A 19,201-nucleotide genomic window follows, 5' to 3' on the forward strand; every position below is an offset into this window, starting at 1 on the left:
ACTGATATTTACAGTTCAGTAGCCCCAAGGTAGAGTGCATCCTAAATGGCACTCTATCCCTTATTTAGTGCACTTGTTTTGACCAGGGCCCATGGGGTGTCATTTGGGACCCGTGTTAACATTTCTATTCAAGGTTCTAAATATCATGCAAACCTTGTGGCTTTTCTTCCCCCTGAGACTATAATAAAAAAAATATATATATTTCAACGTTTAACATTATCATCATTATTTGATTACAATTCATTTTCAAAAAGTTTAATACAGAAGACATCATACTGAAGCTAGATTTTTTTAAATCATTTCACTTTAAACATACTTTCCTCTGGCACAACACACTTTTCTTAGGAATGTCCCCAAACCCGGTTAGCTGCTTTCATGACATAAGGCCTTCAGTCTAAGACATATTTATTATCATCTCCGGCTGGGCCATTCCATTTTACTAGTGGGGAGGAAGGAGTCACTACTGATTCAAACACAGTTCAGGTCTGGCACTATCACACTGACACTCACTCTGGGTCTCCCCTCGAGTGCCCTTATGGATCTTTCCTGATGTGTGATCCTCTATTGAACACACCAATCTCAGACATCTCAGGGTCTCTGATTAAATCCCCATGAAGTGACAGTTTGGCTACATTAGGCTCTGAGGAATTTAAGGCATGGAAATATGTTATGGTATCAGTTGGCTCGCAGTGTTGCCTCTTCAAACACTCTGGTGAGGGAAACCCTTTGTCTGGAAAGAAATCTATAGAAATCAACTCACATTTGTCAGTTAATATATTCTTCCTATCTATCTATAAGTTGAATATCTTTGACAAAAGACTGATACAGAACTGGTAAAGACAGAGAAAAGTTCACTTTCTCTGAATACATGTTTGATAAATGTATGCTTTTTACTCTAAAACCATTTTCTCAATTCCCCGCCGAGAGAAGCTCTATGGCAAAAATGTAAAATAATATTCCAACATTCCAGGTGAGACCCTGTAGTCTCATCCAGAGAGAGAGGGGTATGTGAGACCCTATAGTCTCATCCAGAGAGAGAGGGGTATGTGAGACCCTATAGTCTCATCCAGAGAGAGAGGGGTATGTGAGACCCTATAGTCTCATCCAGAGAGAGAGGGGTATGTGAGACCCTATAGTCTCATCCAGAGAGAGAGGGGTATGTGAGACCCTATAGTCTCATCCAGAGAGAGAGGGGTATGTGAGACCCTATAGTCTCATCCAGAGAGAGAGGGGTATGTGAGGCCCTATAGTCTCATCCAGAGAGAGGGGTATGTGAGACCCTATAGTCTCATCCAGAGAGAGAGGGGTATGTGAGACCCTATAGTCTCATCCAGAGAGAGAGGGGTATGTGAGACCCTATAGTCTCATCCAGAGAGAGGGGTATGTGAGACCCTATAGTCTCATCCAGAGAGAGGGGTATGTGAGACCCTATAGTCTCATCCAGAGAGAGAGGGGTATGTGAGACCCTATAGTCTCATCCAGAGAGAGAGGGGTATGTGAGACCCTATAGTCTCATCCAGAGAGAGAGGGGTATGTGAGACCGTATAGTCTCATCCAGAGAGAGAGGGGTATGTGAGACCCTATAGTCTCATCCAGAGAGAGAGGGGTATGTGAGACCCTATAGTCTCATCCAGAGAGAGAGGGGTATGTGAGACCCTATAGTCTCATCCAGAGAGAGAGGGGTATGTGAGACCCTATAGTCTCATCCAGAGAGAGAGAGGTATGTGAGACCGTATAGTCTCATCCAGAGAGAGAGGGGTATGTGAGACCCTATAGTCTCATCCAGAGAGAGAGGGGTATGTGAGACCCTATAGTCTCATCCAGAGAGAGAGGGGTATGTGAGACCGTATAGTCTCATCCAGAGAGAGAGGGGTATGTGAGACCCTATAGTCTCATCCAGAGAGAGAGGGGTATGTGAGACCCTATAGTCTCATCCAGAGAGAGAGGGGTATGTGAGACCCTATAGTCTCATCCAGAGAGAGAGGGGTATGTGAGACCCTATAGTCTCATCCAGAGAGAGGGGTATGTGAGACCCTATAGTCTCATCCAGAGAGAGGGGTATGTGAGACCCTATAGTCTCATCCAGAGAGAGAGGGGTATGTGAGACCCTATAGTCTCATCCAGAGAGAGAGGGGTATGTGAGACCCTATAGTCTCATCCAGAGAGAGAGGGGTATGTGAGACCCTATAGTCTCATCCAGAGAGAGGGGTATGTGAGACCCTATAGTCTCATCCAGAGAGAGAGGGGTATGTGAGACCCTATAGTCTCATCCAGAGAGAGAGGGGTATGTGAGACCCTATAGTCTCATCCAGAGAGAGAGGGGTATGTGAGACCCTATAGTCTCATCCAGAGAGAGGGGTATGTGAGACCCTATAGTCTCATCCAGAGAGAGAGGGGTATGTGAGACCCTATAGTCTCATCCAGAGAGAGAGGGGTATGTGAGACCCTATAGTCTCATCCAGAGAGAGAGAGGTATGTGAGACCGTATAGTCTCATCCAGAGAGAGAGGGGTATGTGAGACCCTATAGTCTCATCCAGAGAGAGAGGGGTATGTGAGACCCTATAGTCTCATCCAGAGAGAGAGGGGTATGTGAGACCCTATAGTCTCATCCAGAGAGAGAGAGGTATGTGAGACCGTATAGTCTCATCCAGAGAGAGAGGGGTATGTGAGACCCTGTAGTCTCATCCAGAGAGAGAGGGGTATGTGAGACCCTATAGTCTCATCCAGAGAGAGAGGGGTATGAAATAAGATCAGACTGAAATGAAGCATGATACTAAAGCCTGATGAGCCCAGTAGATCATTTACATGTACTGTCTATATAAAACACACCACAACCTGAGTATAATGGTTAGTGCTGAGGCCCTACCCAAAGGAATAGACTGAACTGCGTAAAAGGCAACAACAACAAAAAACAACACTGAAAGCTATTCTGAAAAACGATGTTTTGAATGGTGGTGCACATGCATGTCCACAGTAACACTATCGCGATCCCACACAAAAAAAGATGCCATACAACTAACATTACTCAATGTTACCCACTAAACTAAGGCTACTAAACTCAGCAAAAAAAGAAACGTCCCTTTTTCAGGACCCTGTCTTTCAAAGATAATTCGTAAAAATCCAAATAACTTCACAGATCTTCATTGTAAAGGGTTTAAACACTGTTTCCCATGCTTGTTCAATGAACCATAAACAATTAATAAACATGCACCTGTGGAACGGTCGTTAAGACACTAACAGCTTACAGACGGTAGGCAATTAAGGTCACAGTTATGAAAACTTAGGACACTAAAAGGCCTTTCTACTGACTCTGAAAAACACCAAAAGAAAGATGCCCAGGGTCCCTGCTCATCTGCGTGAACGTGCCTTAGGTATGCTGCAAGGAGGCAACTGCTCGAGTTACACCAGGAATGCACTGCAAATGTGGCCAGGGCAATAACTTACTGTGAGACGCCTAAGACAGCGCTACAGGGAGACAGGACAGACAGCTGATCGTCCTCGCAGTGGCAGACCACATATAACAACACCTGCACAGGATCGGTACATCCGAACATCACACCTGCAGGTCAGGTACAGGATGGCAACAACAACTGCCCAAGTTACACCAGGAATGCACAATCCCTCCATCAGTGCTCAGACTGTCCGCAATAGGCTGAGAGAGGCTGGACTGAGGGCTTGTAGACATTTTGTAAGGAAGGTCCTCACCAGACATCCCTGGCAACGACGTTGCCTATGGGCACAAACCCACCGTCGCTGGACCAGACAGGACTGGCAAAAAGTGCTCTTCACTGACGAGTTGCAGTTTTGTCTCACCAGGGATGATGGTTGGATTCACATTTATCATCGAAGGAATGAGCGTTACACCGAGGCCTGTAATCTGGAGCGGGATCGATTTGGAGGTGGAGGGTCCGTCATGGTCTGGGGCAGTGTGTCACAGCATCATCGGACTGAGCTTGTCGTCATTGCAGGCAATCTCAACACTGTGCGTTACAGGGAAGACATCCTCCTCCCTCATGTGGTACCCTTCCTGCAGGCTCATCCTGACAAGACCCTCCAGCATGACAATGCCACCAGCCATACAGCTCGATCTGTGCGTGATTTCCTGCAAGACAGGAATGTCAGTGTTCTGCCATGGCCAGCGACGAGCCCGGATCTCAATCCCATTGAGCACGTCTGGGACCTGTTGGATCGGAGGGTGAGGGCTAGGGCCATTCCCCCCAGAAATGTCTGGGAACTTGCAGGTGCCATGGTGGAAGAGTTGGGTAACATCTCACAGCAAGAACTGGCAAATCTGGTGCAGTCCATGAGGAGGAGATAGCCTTCTACTACTACGCTAGCCTTCTGCTGCTACGCTAGCCTTCTACTACTACGCTAGCCTTCTGCTGCTACGCTAGCCTTCTGCTGCTACGCTAGCCTTCTGCTGCTACGCTAGCCTTCTACTACTACTCTAGCCTTCTGCTGCTACGCTAGCCTTCTACTACTACGCTAGCCTTCTGCTGCTACGCTAGCCTTCTACTACTACGCTAGCCTTCTACTACTACTCTAGCCTTCTGCTACTATGCTAGCCTTCTACTACTACGTTAGCCTTCTACTACTACGCTAGCCTTCTGCTGCTACGCTAGCCTTCTGCTGCTACGCTAGCCTTCTGCTACTACACTAGCCTTCTGCTACTACGCTAGCCTTCTGCTACTACGCTAGCCTTCTGCTACTACGCTAGCCTTCTACTACTACGCTAGCCTTCTACTACTACGCTAGCCTTCTACTACTACGCTAGCCTTCTGCTACTACACTAGCCTTCTACTACTACGCTAGCCTTCTACTACTACGCTAGCCTTCTGCTGCTACGCTAGCCTTCTGCTACTACGCTAGCCTTCTGCTACTACGCTAGCCTTCTGCTGCTACGCTAGCCTTCTGCTACTACGCTAGCCTTCTGCTACTACGCTAGCCTTCTACTACTACACTAGCCTTCTACTACTACACTAGCCTTCTACTACTACACTAGCCTTCTACTACTACACTAGCCTTCTACTACTACACTAGCCTTCTGCTACTACACTAGCCTTCTACTACTACGCTAGCCTTCTGCTGCTACGCTAGCCTTCTTCTACTACACGCTAGCCTCAATTTTTTAAAGCCTCTAACAATTAAACATCTTAAATTCTTCCACTGCCACAAAAAAAACATTGGACAGCTGAAGCAAGCACACCATTTTTCTTAAGGAAATTTACCCTTTCTAGTTTGAATATACAATCTAAAAAGAGCATTACTTTGTGGGCATGTTGACTTTTTATAAATATCTCTAAATGCACAACATTGAACAATCCTATGTATTACTTTCAGGAAAATTAGAAAAGGCCAATAAATGTATCTCCTGAAAACTCATCTGCACAGACCGTAATCATGGCATTCCCACATTCACAACAAAAAAGCAAATTCAAAAGCATCGTAAAGACAATGTCATGATTCATGTTGGTCTGGGACGATGGTGAGGGCACAATGGTGCTCAGCTCAGAAGAGTCGGTCCTCCTCATAAACGCTGAGACACATTTGGAGACATATGTTTCGTGTTTGGCCAGGAAAAACAATAATCAAATCCTTTGAGCCTCTTTTTGTGAAAAGATCATTGCTAATATAAAAGTGTGATTTTGTATCATCATAAATGAGGATGAGCGAGTAATTACCCTCTTTCCCTTTCTCTCCTGCACAACAACACACTATCATCTCTTCTCAACAGGATGTAAAGTAGCCAAGGCAGTCACAAAGGCATGAAGTAGAACAGGCTTTTCCCCCACATAGTCCGGGTTTGTATACAATGGTGTCGATACATATATATATATAATATAATATATATCATATATACAGTTGAAGTCGGAAGTTTACATTCACTTAGGTTGGAGTCATTAAAACTAGTTTTTTAACCACTCCACAAATTTCTTGTTAACAAACTATAGTTTTGGTAAGTCGGTTAGGACATCTACTTTGTGCATGACACAAGTAATTTTTTCAACAATTGTTTACAGACAGATTATTTCACTTATAATTCACTATATCACAATTCCAGTGGGTCAGAGCTTTACATACACTAAGTTGACTGTGCCTTTAAAAAGCTTGGAAAATTCCAGAAAATGATGTCATGGCTTTAGAAGCTTCTGATAGGCTAATTGACATCATTTGAGTCAATTGAAGGTGTACCTGTGGATGTATTTCAAGGCCTACCTTCAAACACAGTGCCTATTTGCTTGACATCATGGGGAAATCAAAAGATATCAGCCAAGACCTCAGAAAAATATTTGTAGACCTCCACAAGTCTGGTTTATCCTTGGGAGCAATTTATATATCTCTGCGCTTCATTTAGTTAGTCTGCCTTTTAATTAGGGACCACGTTCATCTGTACAAACAATAGTACGCAAGTATAAACCCCATGGGACAACACAGCCGTCATACCGCTCAGGAAGAAGACGCGTTCTGTCTCCTAGAGATGAACGTACTTTGGTGCAAAAAGTGCAAATCAATCCCAGAACAACAGCAAAGGACCTTGTGAAGATGCTGGAGGAAACAGGTACAAAAGTATCTATATCCACAGTAAAACGAGTCCTAAATCGACATAACCTGAAAGGCCGCTCAGCAAGTAAGAAGCCACTGCTCCAAAACCGCCATAAAAAAGCCAGACTACGGTCTTCAACTGCACATGGGGACAAAGATTGTACTTTTCGGAGAAATGTCCTCTGGTCTGATGAAACAAAAATAGAACGGTTTGGTCATAATGACCATTGTTATGTTTGGAGGAAAAAGGGTGAGGCTTGCAAGCCGAAGAACACCATCCCATCCGTGAAGCACGGGGGTGGCAGCATCATGTTGTGGGGGTGCTTTGCTGCAGGAGGGACTGGTGAACTTCACAAAATAGACGGCATCATTAGGAAGAAAAATTATGTGGATATATTGAAGCAACATCTCAAGACATCAGTCAGGAAGTTAAAGCTTCGTCGCAAATGGGTCTTCCAAATGGACAATGACCCTAAGCATACTTCCAAAGTTGTGGCAAAATTGCTTAAGGACAACAAAGTCAAGGGCTTGGAGTGGCCATCACAAAGCCCTGACCTCAATCTCCAGAGAAAATTTGTGGGCAGAACTGAAAAAGCGTGTGCGAGCAAGGAGGCCGACAAACCTGACTCAGTTACACCAACTCTGTCAGGAGGAATGGGCCAAAATTCACCCAATTTATTGTGGAAAGCTTCTGAAAGGCTACCCGAAACGTTTGACCCAAGTTAATTAATTTAAAGGCAATGCTACCAAATACTAATTGAGTGTATGTAAACTTCTGACCCACTGGGAATGTGATGAAAGAAATAAAAGCTGAAATAAATTATTCTCTCTACTCTTATTCTGACATTTCACATTCTTAAAATAAAGTGGTGATCCTAACTGACCTAAGACAGGGAATTTTCACTAGGATTAAATGTCAGGAATTGTTAAAAACTGAGTTTAAATGTATTTGGCTAAGGTCTATGTAAACTTCCGACTTCAACTGTATATGACCGTTGTTTCCAGACAAGCAGACGATCAGTTGTCTTGAAAGGGGCTGCAGACTAGTCGCTGCACTCAAGGCCAGGGCAAGATTCGCAGTGAAGGAAAAAAAATATTTCTGATTAAATAAATGGGTATATCAAACAAAATAATATAATTTGAAAAATTCTATAATTTTCAACAATAGAAAGGCCTTCTTCAACACATGACATACAGTACAAATAATACTATATGTGGGGTGTAGCTCTGACACAAACAGTATGCATGTGTAACGAACTGAAGGGTATCAGACTGTCTGCACAACACGCCATCATCATATTAGCCGACAGCTAGATCTTAGGCTTTAGATTTAGGAGCTATGACAAGCATTGGGGTCCCAGACAAGGTTACTTGTTGCTACAGTACATACCACCTCTACTTTATTAAGCACAACTGCTTTCATACCAGTAGCCAACACAAAAAAATGTAGAAGAAAATTTATGCTCCTCTATAAACCTGAGTGAGGAGGTTACAAATGAGATTATAGAAAAGCCTCGAGGAATGTTTACTTTCAGTAAGGCTGAGGTTGAAATGAAACTACCTCATGTGGTTGAGGTAATTCACCAAAGGACATTTACTTTTAAAATCAATTTATTAAAAATATTTACTCATTCATTTACTCTTACATTTTATTTATTAAAATAAACTTGTGCTAATAGGATACATAAATCATTTACAAATATAACGTTTCTAATAAAGTTGGTTTGTACCTAACCAAAAGTGTGATCTATAACAGCTTAATAAATGCTATCCACTCATAAACTCTGTCCTCCTCAATCAGAACTTGGCACTTCCTCTAAAATCAGTGCAGTCCCATCTGTTGATAGTCCATAGTGTGGAAGTCAAAGTGCTCCCTTCTCTGGCAGTTACTCCACATATACCACTTCAATCCCATCACGTGGCTGCACTTTGTGTCACTGAGATGACTTTCATTGTGATGCTCTTTATTAAGACCAGGTCTATACATCAGTGACTTCGGCACTTCATTAACGAGGGGGTTATCAAAAGTAGAATCCACAACTGCAAACACGGATCTGTCAACTAAAGATACAGTACATCTGGATCAAATATCAAGACGACTGTGCACTTAAGGATGCCATATGTAGCCAAATAGATAGAAACTGGCACCATTTCACAGTAAACGGATGGATATGTGGCATAATTGAAAATATTATCAGAGGACTGGAAGGAATGACAATAAGAGGATCTAATTGATACACTTCTAAAAAATAGTTTCCCTGTTCTCATAAATATTAGCAAATTATGTTAGTAATTGTGTTACTCCTTTCCCCAATATTGGTATGATACATTTAGATTTAGATTTAAAGAACCGAATGGTTTCTATAAACATCTAGATATTATTAAAATACATTATGTGATACAGAGTAGCGTCAATGAGCGCGTTAAATCATAGCTTAAGCTTTACCTTGTTCCGAGGAGAGAGAGAAACACGCGCGGGTAGCTTTGGCTGTCAGATGGCCTTTCTCTTGAGAGCCATAGCGCTCCTCTGGCGTGGTGAGCCGCTTCGGACTCGGACAGTGACTGGGGTTGTGATGTGGGCTCCGGCAGGTCTGGGTTCCAAAACCATCATTTCCGAAGCGTCTGGCGCAGAAGTCCGACTTACTGCTGTACATGGAGAGAGTCAGCCCCGTGAAGTCTGAATACACTGGGGTTTGGCGGTGACTCACCATTCCGAACAGTGCTGAGGATTTCTGCATTGGAATTTCAGTGTTCCCGGTGTGCATTCTCTGTGTTCACATTTACCTGTGTCGGGGAGAGAAAAACACATATCCCTTTTAAAAATTTGAAGACACATCAAACCATCTCCTAAACTTGAACAGATGTTTTTTTACCCACGTTCTTCCGAATTGCCAAATAACATGGAATATTTCGTGACGATAAATACAAAATATACAAGAAGTGAGAGATCTTCATTCTCTTGATGACACCTACCTTATAAGCCGTCAAAAAGAAGAAGACGTAGACTCCTTTATGGTCGGACTTGGTGTACATCAGCATCTTCCGCAAAATGCGGAGAAAAGCGTGTCTTAACCAACCGCATCCTCTCCGCTTCCAAAGTACATTTTAAAGTATTTTCTATGTATCAATTCTCAACATCTTCCCTTTGACTGACATCTGATTCATCCACTGAGTCGGCAGTATCCGAGTCAATGCGTCTCTGTCCGCACCAATGCAAGCATGACTGTCCGGGGACCAAAGGTAGGTGGGATATGAAGATATCGATCGTGGAGAGTCGTTTTACTGGTGTTTTACTGGTGAGCAAACTGATGTGCTTAGAAGTTAACGTAACAGCAGATGATGGACAGGTTCCAAGGAAAAGGCCCATGCGTATTGTTCGTTCTATAGGCATAGGCCAACATTAAATGTAATTTAAATGTAGGCTACCTCGTGTCTACATTCTCATGTCTGTATAATTACATTATTTTTAAGCAAAGCATAAAAAGGAAATATAACAAGAGTCTTTTATTTCATAAAGATTAATAAAAAAGAAAGCCTGTGTGAGCAAAGCCTATTCAAGAACATTACAAGCCCTATTCACGTCCATTCAAATGATCAATAATTACCTCAATCAAAGTATGCACGTGATTAGTCAAATGAATTAATTTAACTATATAGGCCTATGCCTATGGATTGGCCTAAGCATGATCGCACATACTGCTTAAAATAAAATAATAATTAGATATATAATCATCTTGATGTGAATAGACCTTATTGGAGCATAAAAAATATATATATATACATTTTATAGAAATGGCGGTAGACCTAAATGAATAACATTTGCATGTAAAACTGTGCTAACGATATGGCTATTAGTTGACGACAATAGGAGATACTGTATGAATAGCAGTACAGTACGGCTAAGTAGTGACATCTAGTGGAGGATTCAGTATCTGATCAACACACACGGAGAGAGAGAGAGAGAGAGAGAGAGAGAGAGAGAGAGAGAGAGAGAGAGAGAGAGAGAGAGAGAGAGAGAGAGAGAGAGAGAGAGAGAGAGAGAGAGAGAGAGAGAGAGAGAGAGAGAGAGAGAGAGAGAGAGAGAGAGAGAGAGAGAGATGACATTTGAAATGTCTTTATTCTTTTGTAACTTCTGTGAGTGTGATGTTTACTGTTCATTTTTATAGTTTATTTCACTTTTGTTTATTATCTACTTCACTTGCTTTGGCAATGTTGGATTATGTTTCCCATGCCAATACCTTACATACCTTACATTGAATTGAATTGAGATGCCCTGGAGCTGTTGTCAGAGGACAGACTAGGGTGCCCCAGCCTCATCATAATTCACTGGGGCACAAACGACTTGAGGGTTCAGCAGGAAAGGGTGGCCACAGCACTCAAGGGAGTGATTGAAAAAGCTTCTTCCACTTTCCCCAACGCACAAGTGGTTATCTTTACCCTGCTACCACGAAAATACATTCAACTTGCCACCATACAGCAGGTGAATGCAAGCATTTCCCGGGACTGGCCCACCAATCCACCCTGGACTTGAACAGCCTTTATGACTAGGTTCACCTCTACAAGTCAGCAATCCCAACTTTTGCCAGGACCCTGAATGTCACCCTCAACCACAGGAGCAACAGAGCAACGGAACAACAGAACAATAGAACAACAGAACAACAGAGCAACAGAGCAACAGAACAACAGAACAACAGAACAACAGAGCAACGGAACAACGGAGCAACAGAACAACAGAGCAACGGAACAACAGAACAACAGAGCAACAGAGCAACGGAACAACAGAACAATAGAACAACAGAGCAACGGAACAACAGAACAACAGAGCAACAGAGCAACGGAACAACAGAACAACAGAGCAACAGAGCAACGGAACAACAGAACAACAGAACAACAGAGCAACGGAACAACAGAACAACAGAACAACAGAGCAACGGAACAACAGAACAACAGAGCAACAGAGCAACGGAACAACAGAACAATAGAACAACAGAACAACAGAGCAACAGAACAACAGAGCAACAGAACAACAGAACAACAGAACAACAGAACAACAGAGCAACGGAACAACGGAGCAACAGAACAACAGAGCAACGGAACAACAGAACAACAGAACAACAGAACAACAGAGCAACAGAACAACAGAACAACAGAACAACAGAGCAACGGAGCAACGGAACAACAGAACAACAGAACAACAGAACAACAGAACAACAGAACAACAGAACAACGGAGCAACGGAACAACGGAGCAACAGAACAACAGAGCAACAGAACAACAGAACAACAGAGCAACAGAACACCAGAACAACAGAACAACAGAGCAACGGAGCAACAGAACAACAGAGCAACAGAACAACAGAACAACAGAGCAACGGAACAACACAGCAACACAGCAACACAGCAACAGAGCAACAGAGCAACAGAGCAACACAGCAACGGAACAACGGAGCAACGGAGCAACAGAGCAACAGAGCAACAGAGCAACAGAGCAACAGAGCAACACAGCAACACAGCAACAGAGCAACACAGCAACAGAGCAACAGAGCAACAGAACAACAGAGCAACAGAGCAACAGAACAACAGAGCAACAGAGCAACAGAACAACAGAGCAACAGAGCAACAGAGCAACAGAACAACAGAGCAACAGAGCAACAGAGCAACAGAACAACAGAGCAACAGAGCAACAGAACAACAGAACAACACAGCAACAGAGCAACAGAACAACAGAGCAACAGAGCAACAGAACAACAGAGCAACAGAGCAACAGAGCAACAGAACAACAGAGCAACAGAGCAACAGAACAACACAGCAACAGAACAACAGAGCAACAGAGCAACAGAGCAACAGAGCAACAGAACAACAGAGCAACAGAACAACAGAGCAACAGAGCAACAGAGCAACAGAGCAACAGAACAACAGAGCAACAGAACAACAGAGCAACAGAGCAACAGAGCAACGGAACAACGGAACAACGGGGCAACAGAGCAACAGAACAACAGAGCAACAGAACAACAGAACAACACAGCAACAGAACAACAGAGCAACAGAGCAACAGAGCAACAGAGCAACAGAACAACAGAGCAACAGAACAACAGAGCAACAGAGCAACAGAGCAACAGAACAACGGAACAACGGGGCAACAGAGCAACAGAACAACAGAGCAACAGAACAACAGAACAACACAGCAACAGAACAACAGAGCAACAGAACAACAGAACAACAGAGCAACAGAACAACAGAGCAACAGAGCAACAGAACAACAGAGCAACAGAGCAACAGAGCAACAGAACAACGGAACAACGGGGCAACAGAGCAACAGAACAACAGAACAACAGAACAACAGAACAACACAGCAACAGAACAACAGAGCAACACAGCAACAGAACAACAGAGCAACAGAGCAACAGAGCAACAGAACAACAGAGCAACAGAGCAACAGAGCAACGGAACAACGGAACAACGGGGCAACAGAGCAACAGAGCAACAGAACAACAGAGCAACAGAGCAACAGAACAACAGAGCAACAGAGCAACAGAGCAACGGAACAACGGAACAACGGGGCAACAGAGCAACAGAACAACAGAACAACAGAACAACAGAGCAACACAGCAACAGAACAACAGAGCAACAGAGCAACAGAGCAACAGAACAACAGAGCAACACAGCAACAGAACAACGGAACAACGGAACAACGGGGCAACAGAGCAACAGAACAACAGAGCAACAGAGCAACAGAACAACGGAACAACGGAACAACGGGGCAACAGAGCAACAGAACAACGGAACAACGGAACAACGGGGCAACAGAGCAACAGAACAACAGAGCAACAGAACAACAGAACAACACAGCAACAGAACAACAGAACAACACAGCAACAGAGCAACAGAACAACAGAACAACAGAACAACAGAACAACAGAGCAACAGAACAACAGAACAACACAGCAACAGAGCAACAGAACAACAGAACAACAGAACAACGGAACAACAGAACAACAGAACAACAGAACAACAGAACAACAGAGCAACAGAACAACAGAGCAACAGAGCAACAGAACAACAGAGCAACACAGCAACAGAAGAACAGAACAACAGAACAACGGAACAACAGAAGAACAGAACAACAGAACAACGGAACAACAGAACAACAGAACAACAGAACAACAGAACAACAGAGCAACAGAACAACAGAGCAACACAGCAACAGAACAACAGAGCAACAGAACAACAGAACAACACAGCAACAGAAGAACAGAACAACAGAGCAACAGAACAACAGAACAACAGAACAACAGAGCAACAGAACAACAGAGCAACAGAACAACAGAACAACACAGCAACAGAACAACAGAACAACAGAACAACACAGCAACACAGCAACAGAACAACAGAACAACAGAACAACACAGCAACACAGCAACAGAACAACAGAGCAACAGAGCAACAGACACCCCGTGAGCAGAACAACAAGACCCACGCCAAGAGGACCTACACCCAGACCACAGCTTTACCAGCCACACCCCAACCTGCTGAGACTACCCCAAACAAACCCTCGCCACACCCTATATAGGCCCCCCCAGATCAGACCTATGCCTCCCCCCCCCCCCCTATGTCCAGGCCGTGAGCAGAACAACAAGGCCCAACCCCTACTAATACACCCACCCAAGCCTGCGACCTAAGAGGTATGTATCAGATGCTCAACATGCTCTGCTCACAACTACTGTAATGGTCCGGGCCTAAACAACACTAGACTCTATTGAACACAAAGCTTTTACAATCTCATCCCGGAATATACAAGGTCTGACAACCTAAGAAAATGAAAACAATGACAAATAGTTTGATGAAGAATGCAAAAACCAACTAAAGAAAGTGAGAAACCTATCAAATCAAATCAAATTGTATTAGTCACATGCGCCGAATACAGCAGGTGTAGATCTTACAGTTAAATGCTTTACTTATGTGTTATTCTTATCTCTTACTTTTTTACGGTATTTTCTTAAAACTGCATTGTTGGTTAAGGGCTTGTAAGTAAGCATTTCACTGTAAGGTATTCGGCACATGTGACTAATATAATTTGATTTGATTTGATTTTTGATTTGATGTATGGATATACCACTCCTCCAATTATTTTGGCCCTATAACAAAGAACAAACAGCAAAAACATATACATGATCAATTACAAATCTTAGAATCAACTATTAAAGACTACCAGAACCCATTGGATTCTCCAATTACATTGAATGAACTACAGGACAAAATACAAACCCTCCAACCCCAAAAGACCTGTGGTGTTGATGGTATCCTAACTGAAATGATAAAATATACAGACCACAAATTCCAATTGGCTATACTTAAACTCTTTAACACCATCCTTAGCTCTAGCATCTTCCCCAATATTTGGAACCAAGGACTGATCACCCCAATGGAGACAAATTTGACCCCAATAACTACCGTGGGATATGCGTCAACAGCAACCTTGGGAAAATCCTCTGCATTATCATTAACAGCAGACTCGTACATTTCCTCAATTAAAACAATGTACTGAGCAGATGTCAAATTGTCTTTTTACCAAATGATCATACGACAGACCACGTACTCACCCTGCACACCCTAATTGACAAAGAAACAAATCAAAACGAAGGCAAAGTCATGCTTTGTTGATTTAAAAAAAACATTTGACTCAATTTGGCATGAGGGTCTGCTTACAAATTGATGTAAAGTGATGTTGGGGGGAAAAACATACGTCATTATAAAATCCATGTACACAAACAACAAATGTGTGGTTAAAACAGGCAAAAAAACACACACATTTCTTTCTACATAGCCGTGGGGTGAGACAGGGTTGCAGCTTAAGCCCACCCTCTTCAACAGAGAGAGACACACACACACGCACGCACGCACGCACGCACGCACGCACGCACGCACGCACGCACGCACGCACGCACGCACGCACGCACGCACACACACACACACACACACACACACACACACACACACACACACACACACACACACACACACACACACACACACACACACAAGCACACTTTATGGCCCCCGCACCTCTCTGATTCAGAGGGGTCGGGTTAAATGCGGAAGACACATTTCAGTTGAATACATTCAGTTGTACAACTGACTAGGTATCTGCCTTTCCTTTCCCTATTCCTAGAGAGGGCTACATTTGTTGAGTGCACTCACAAGGTGTAGTTTACAGTAAATTCAGTGTGCAAAATAATCCAACACAGATCTAAAAGACATGAATGGGCCCAAGCAATATGGCTTATAATTTTTTTAGGCAAAATGTATGACACCATTTTACTTAACTAAGTAGCGTATGTTTAGACAAAAGCCAACATGACATTCGAGGAGGGAGGAACGATGGTGGATAATGAAGATGTCGTTTAAAGTTGTGCTGTTGCTTCCGTGCTATGTTGTTGTCTTAGGTCTCTCTTTATGTAGTGTTGTGGTGTCTCTCTTGTCGTGAAGTGTGTTTTTTTTTTTTTTTTATCTCAGCCCCCGTACCCGCAGGAGGCCTTTTACCTTTTGGTAGGCCGCCATTGTATATAATAATTTGTTCTTAACTGACTTGCCTAGTTAAATAAAGGTTGAAGAAAAAATCAATAATAATAAAGGCAGTTTCCTATTGAAGAAAATGGTCACGGTTCCTGTCTGTGTAAATGGGTGTTCTCTCTTGTATGAGCATGCTTTCTCGCGTGAGCTCACCCAGGAAAGCATGCTCAAAGATGGTCACACGAGCACCCAGGAAAGCATGCTCAAAGATGGTCACACGAGCACCCAGGAAAGCATGCTCAAAGATGGTCACACGAGCACCCAGGAAAGCATGCTCAAAGATGGTCACACGAGCACCCAGGAAAGCATGCTCAAAGATGGTCACACGAGCACCCAGGAAAGCATGCTCAAAGATGGTCACACGAGCACCCAGGAAACATGCTCAAAGATGGTCACACGAGCACCCAGGAAACATGCTCAAAGATGGTCACACGAGCACCCAGGAAAGCATGCTCAAAGATGGTCACACGAGCACCCAGGAAAGCATGCTCAAAGATGGTCACACGAGCACCCAGGAAAGCATGCTCAAAGATGGTCACACGAGCACCCAGGAAACATGCTCAAAGATGGTCACACGAGCACCCAGGAAACATGCTCAAAGATGGTCACACGAGCACCCAGGAAAGCATGCTCAAAGATGGTCACACGAGCACCCAGGAAAGCATGCTCAAAGATGGTCACACGAGCACCCAGGAAAGCATGCTCAAAGATGGTCACACGAGCACCCAGGAAACATGCTCAAAGATGGTCACACGAGCACCCAGGAAACATGCTCAAAGATGGTCACACGAGCACCCAGGAAACATGCTCAAAGATGGTCACACGAGAGAGTTGGGAACTCCCACTTATACAGACAAGAACCTCATGGCTTGGTTTTTGCTCTGACATGCACTGTCAACTGTGGGACCTTAAATAGACAGGTTTGTGCTTTTCCAAATCATATCCAATCAATTTAATTTACCACAGGTGGACTCTAATCACGTTGTACGACATCTCAAGGATGATCAATTGAAACAGGATGCACCTGAACTCAATTTTGAATCTCATAGCAAAGGGTCTGAATACTTATGTAAATAAGGTATTACAGTTTGTTTTTTACATTTGAAAACAATTCTAAAAACTTGTTTTCACTTTGTCATTATTGGGTATTGTGTTGTAGATTGATGAGGAAAACAATTAATTTAATACATTTTAGAATAAGGGGTCTGAATACTTTCTTAATGCACTAATGCAGGAAATAATGCAGGAAATATACCAATCAGACCACTACAATTAGCAGTTTTGCCTCTCTGTTTTAGATGGTTGGGTCTTTGCCAACAATGTTGACATTAATAAACACCAAAACCTGGAGGAGCGCCTGACTGCAGCACAGTTCAATGTTGACATTAATAAACACCAAAACCTGGAGGAGCGCCTGACTGCAGCACAGTTCCTGGTGCGGTGCCCCGTCGTAGTGGATGAAGTGACCGACACCGCAGCTACTAAATATGGTGCTATTCCAGAGAGGTTTTATGTGCTGAAGGCAGGAAAGGTTATTTATAAGGTAAGGAGAGGCATAAGAAATAAGGAGATAGTAAAGAACTAGACAATGCAAATGTAATGTTTGCTACACGCAAAACTGGTGGCGTGCAGAGAGATGATAAAGAGAAATCTAGTTGCACCTCTCTTTGGAATCCTGCCAAAGCATTCTTTGCTTTTTCCATCACACACACATCTTGACTCAGTAGTTTTCCAGAATTAGGGGAAAGGATATTTGGAACACAGCCAAGAGTGTTGACATGTTACACAGGTATAACCATAGAGAGACAGTCTTATGAGACTTGTGGTCTCTTTTTACCTTATTAGAGAGAGGAAAGTCTGTTGCTGTTGAGACATACAGTTCAGAGTTCACCAGTAAATACACCTGTTACACCTGTCCAATCACCAGTCTTCTTTCTCTGTCGCCAGGGAAAGATGGGCCCTTGGGGCGACAGTCCTGAGGAGATGCGTTCCTTCCATGAGAAGATGAAGTAAGAAGAGTTGAGATAAAACTCACTGGCTGAAACTACTTTGTTTTTTCTACACGTCTACAAAACATGGTTCTGTTTCTTTTGTTTTTGTTTCTCAACTTTTTTTTATCTAAACCTTTTTTTATTGCCCATATTGTTTGTGTGATTCAGCTTTCTGGGATCCCAATTGTCCACCTTTTGAGTTTGGAGACTTTCTCTGCATCTATTAGTGACAGATACAGATCAAACCTATGGCCGATGTAACCAGATGAAGATAAACATGGAGAGACCCTCCAATCAGGATGGGTGTGTTGGTCAAACCAGGAAGTGTTCATAGGAAGTATAGGAGGATGTTAATTAATGTACCATTTTAACCAGGTTCAGGTCAGATTGTAATATCACAATATCATACCTTTTGAATGGCTGAATGTGAAACAAGCCCTGTGGTATATTATCTATATATATTTGTACTGGATCTTGTATTTTGCATAACATGAAGAATTTATCAAGTGTAGGCCTAGTGGATGTGTGATAGCCATACAGCGATTGCACTGGCATATCTATAACCATTCCCATGATACATTGTCTATTAGGCAATGTGAAAGGAAGGCCTGGAAAATCGTTAAAGACTCCAGCCACCCAAGCAATAAACTGTTCTCTCTGCTTTCGCATGGCAAGCGGTACCGGTGCAAGTCTGACACGAACAGGTTCCTGAACAGTTTCTATCCCCAAGCCTTAAGACTCCTAAATAGCTAACAAAAAGGCTAAATGGACTATCTGATTTGGCCCTTGTGTTTATTTTTATACTGTCTTTATGCACACTCACAGGACTCTACACACTCTGACATTCCAGCACACATAACATGCACACACATTTATACTGACTCTACACACACGAAAACACACACATATACAATCTTAATTTACACTGTTGCTACTCTGTTAATCATATATCCTGATGACTAGTCACCTTACCCCTACACATATCTACCTCTACCACTCCAGTATCCCTGCACATTGTAAATATGTTACTGGAACTGGCCCTGTATGTAGTCACCTTACCCCTACACCTATCTACCTCTGTCACTCCAGTATCCCTG

General features: G+C 43.2%; 1 protein-coding gene across 1 annotated transcript in view; it reads right to left on the minus strand.

The window, feature by feature from the left end:
- LOC120053824 (zinc finger protein GLIS1) overlaps nt 1-9,255 on the minus strand; it is a 162,536-nt gene extending 153,281 nt beyond the window's left edge. Inside the window, exon 1 of the mRNA XM_039001086.1 lies at nt 8,991-9,255. Coding sequence (XP_038857014.1) covers nt 8,991-9,255 — 265 coding nt within the window. The remainder of the gene's footprint in view (nt 1-8,990) is intronic.
- Between the last annotated feature and the right edge of the window lie 9,946 nt (nt 9,256-19,201).

The sequence above is a fragment of the Salvelinus namaycush genome, chromosome 9 (assembly GCF_016432855.1).
Source record: "Salvelinus namaycush isolate Seneca chromosome 9, SaNama_1.0, whole genome shotgun sequence".
Classification (NCBI taxonomy): Eukaryota; Metazoa; Chordata; class Actinopteri; order Salmoniformes; family Salmonidae; genus Salvelinus; species Salvelinus namaycush.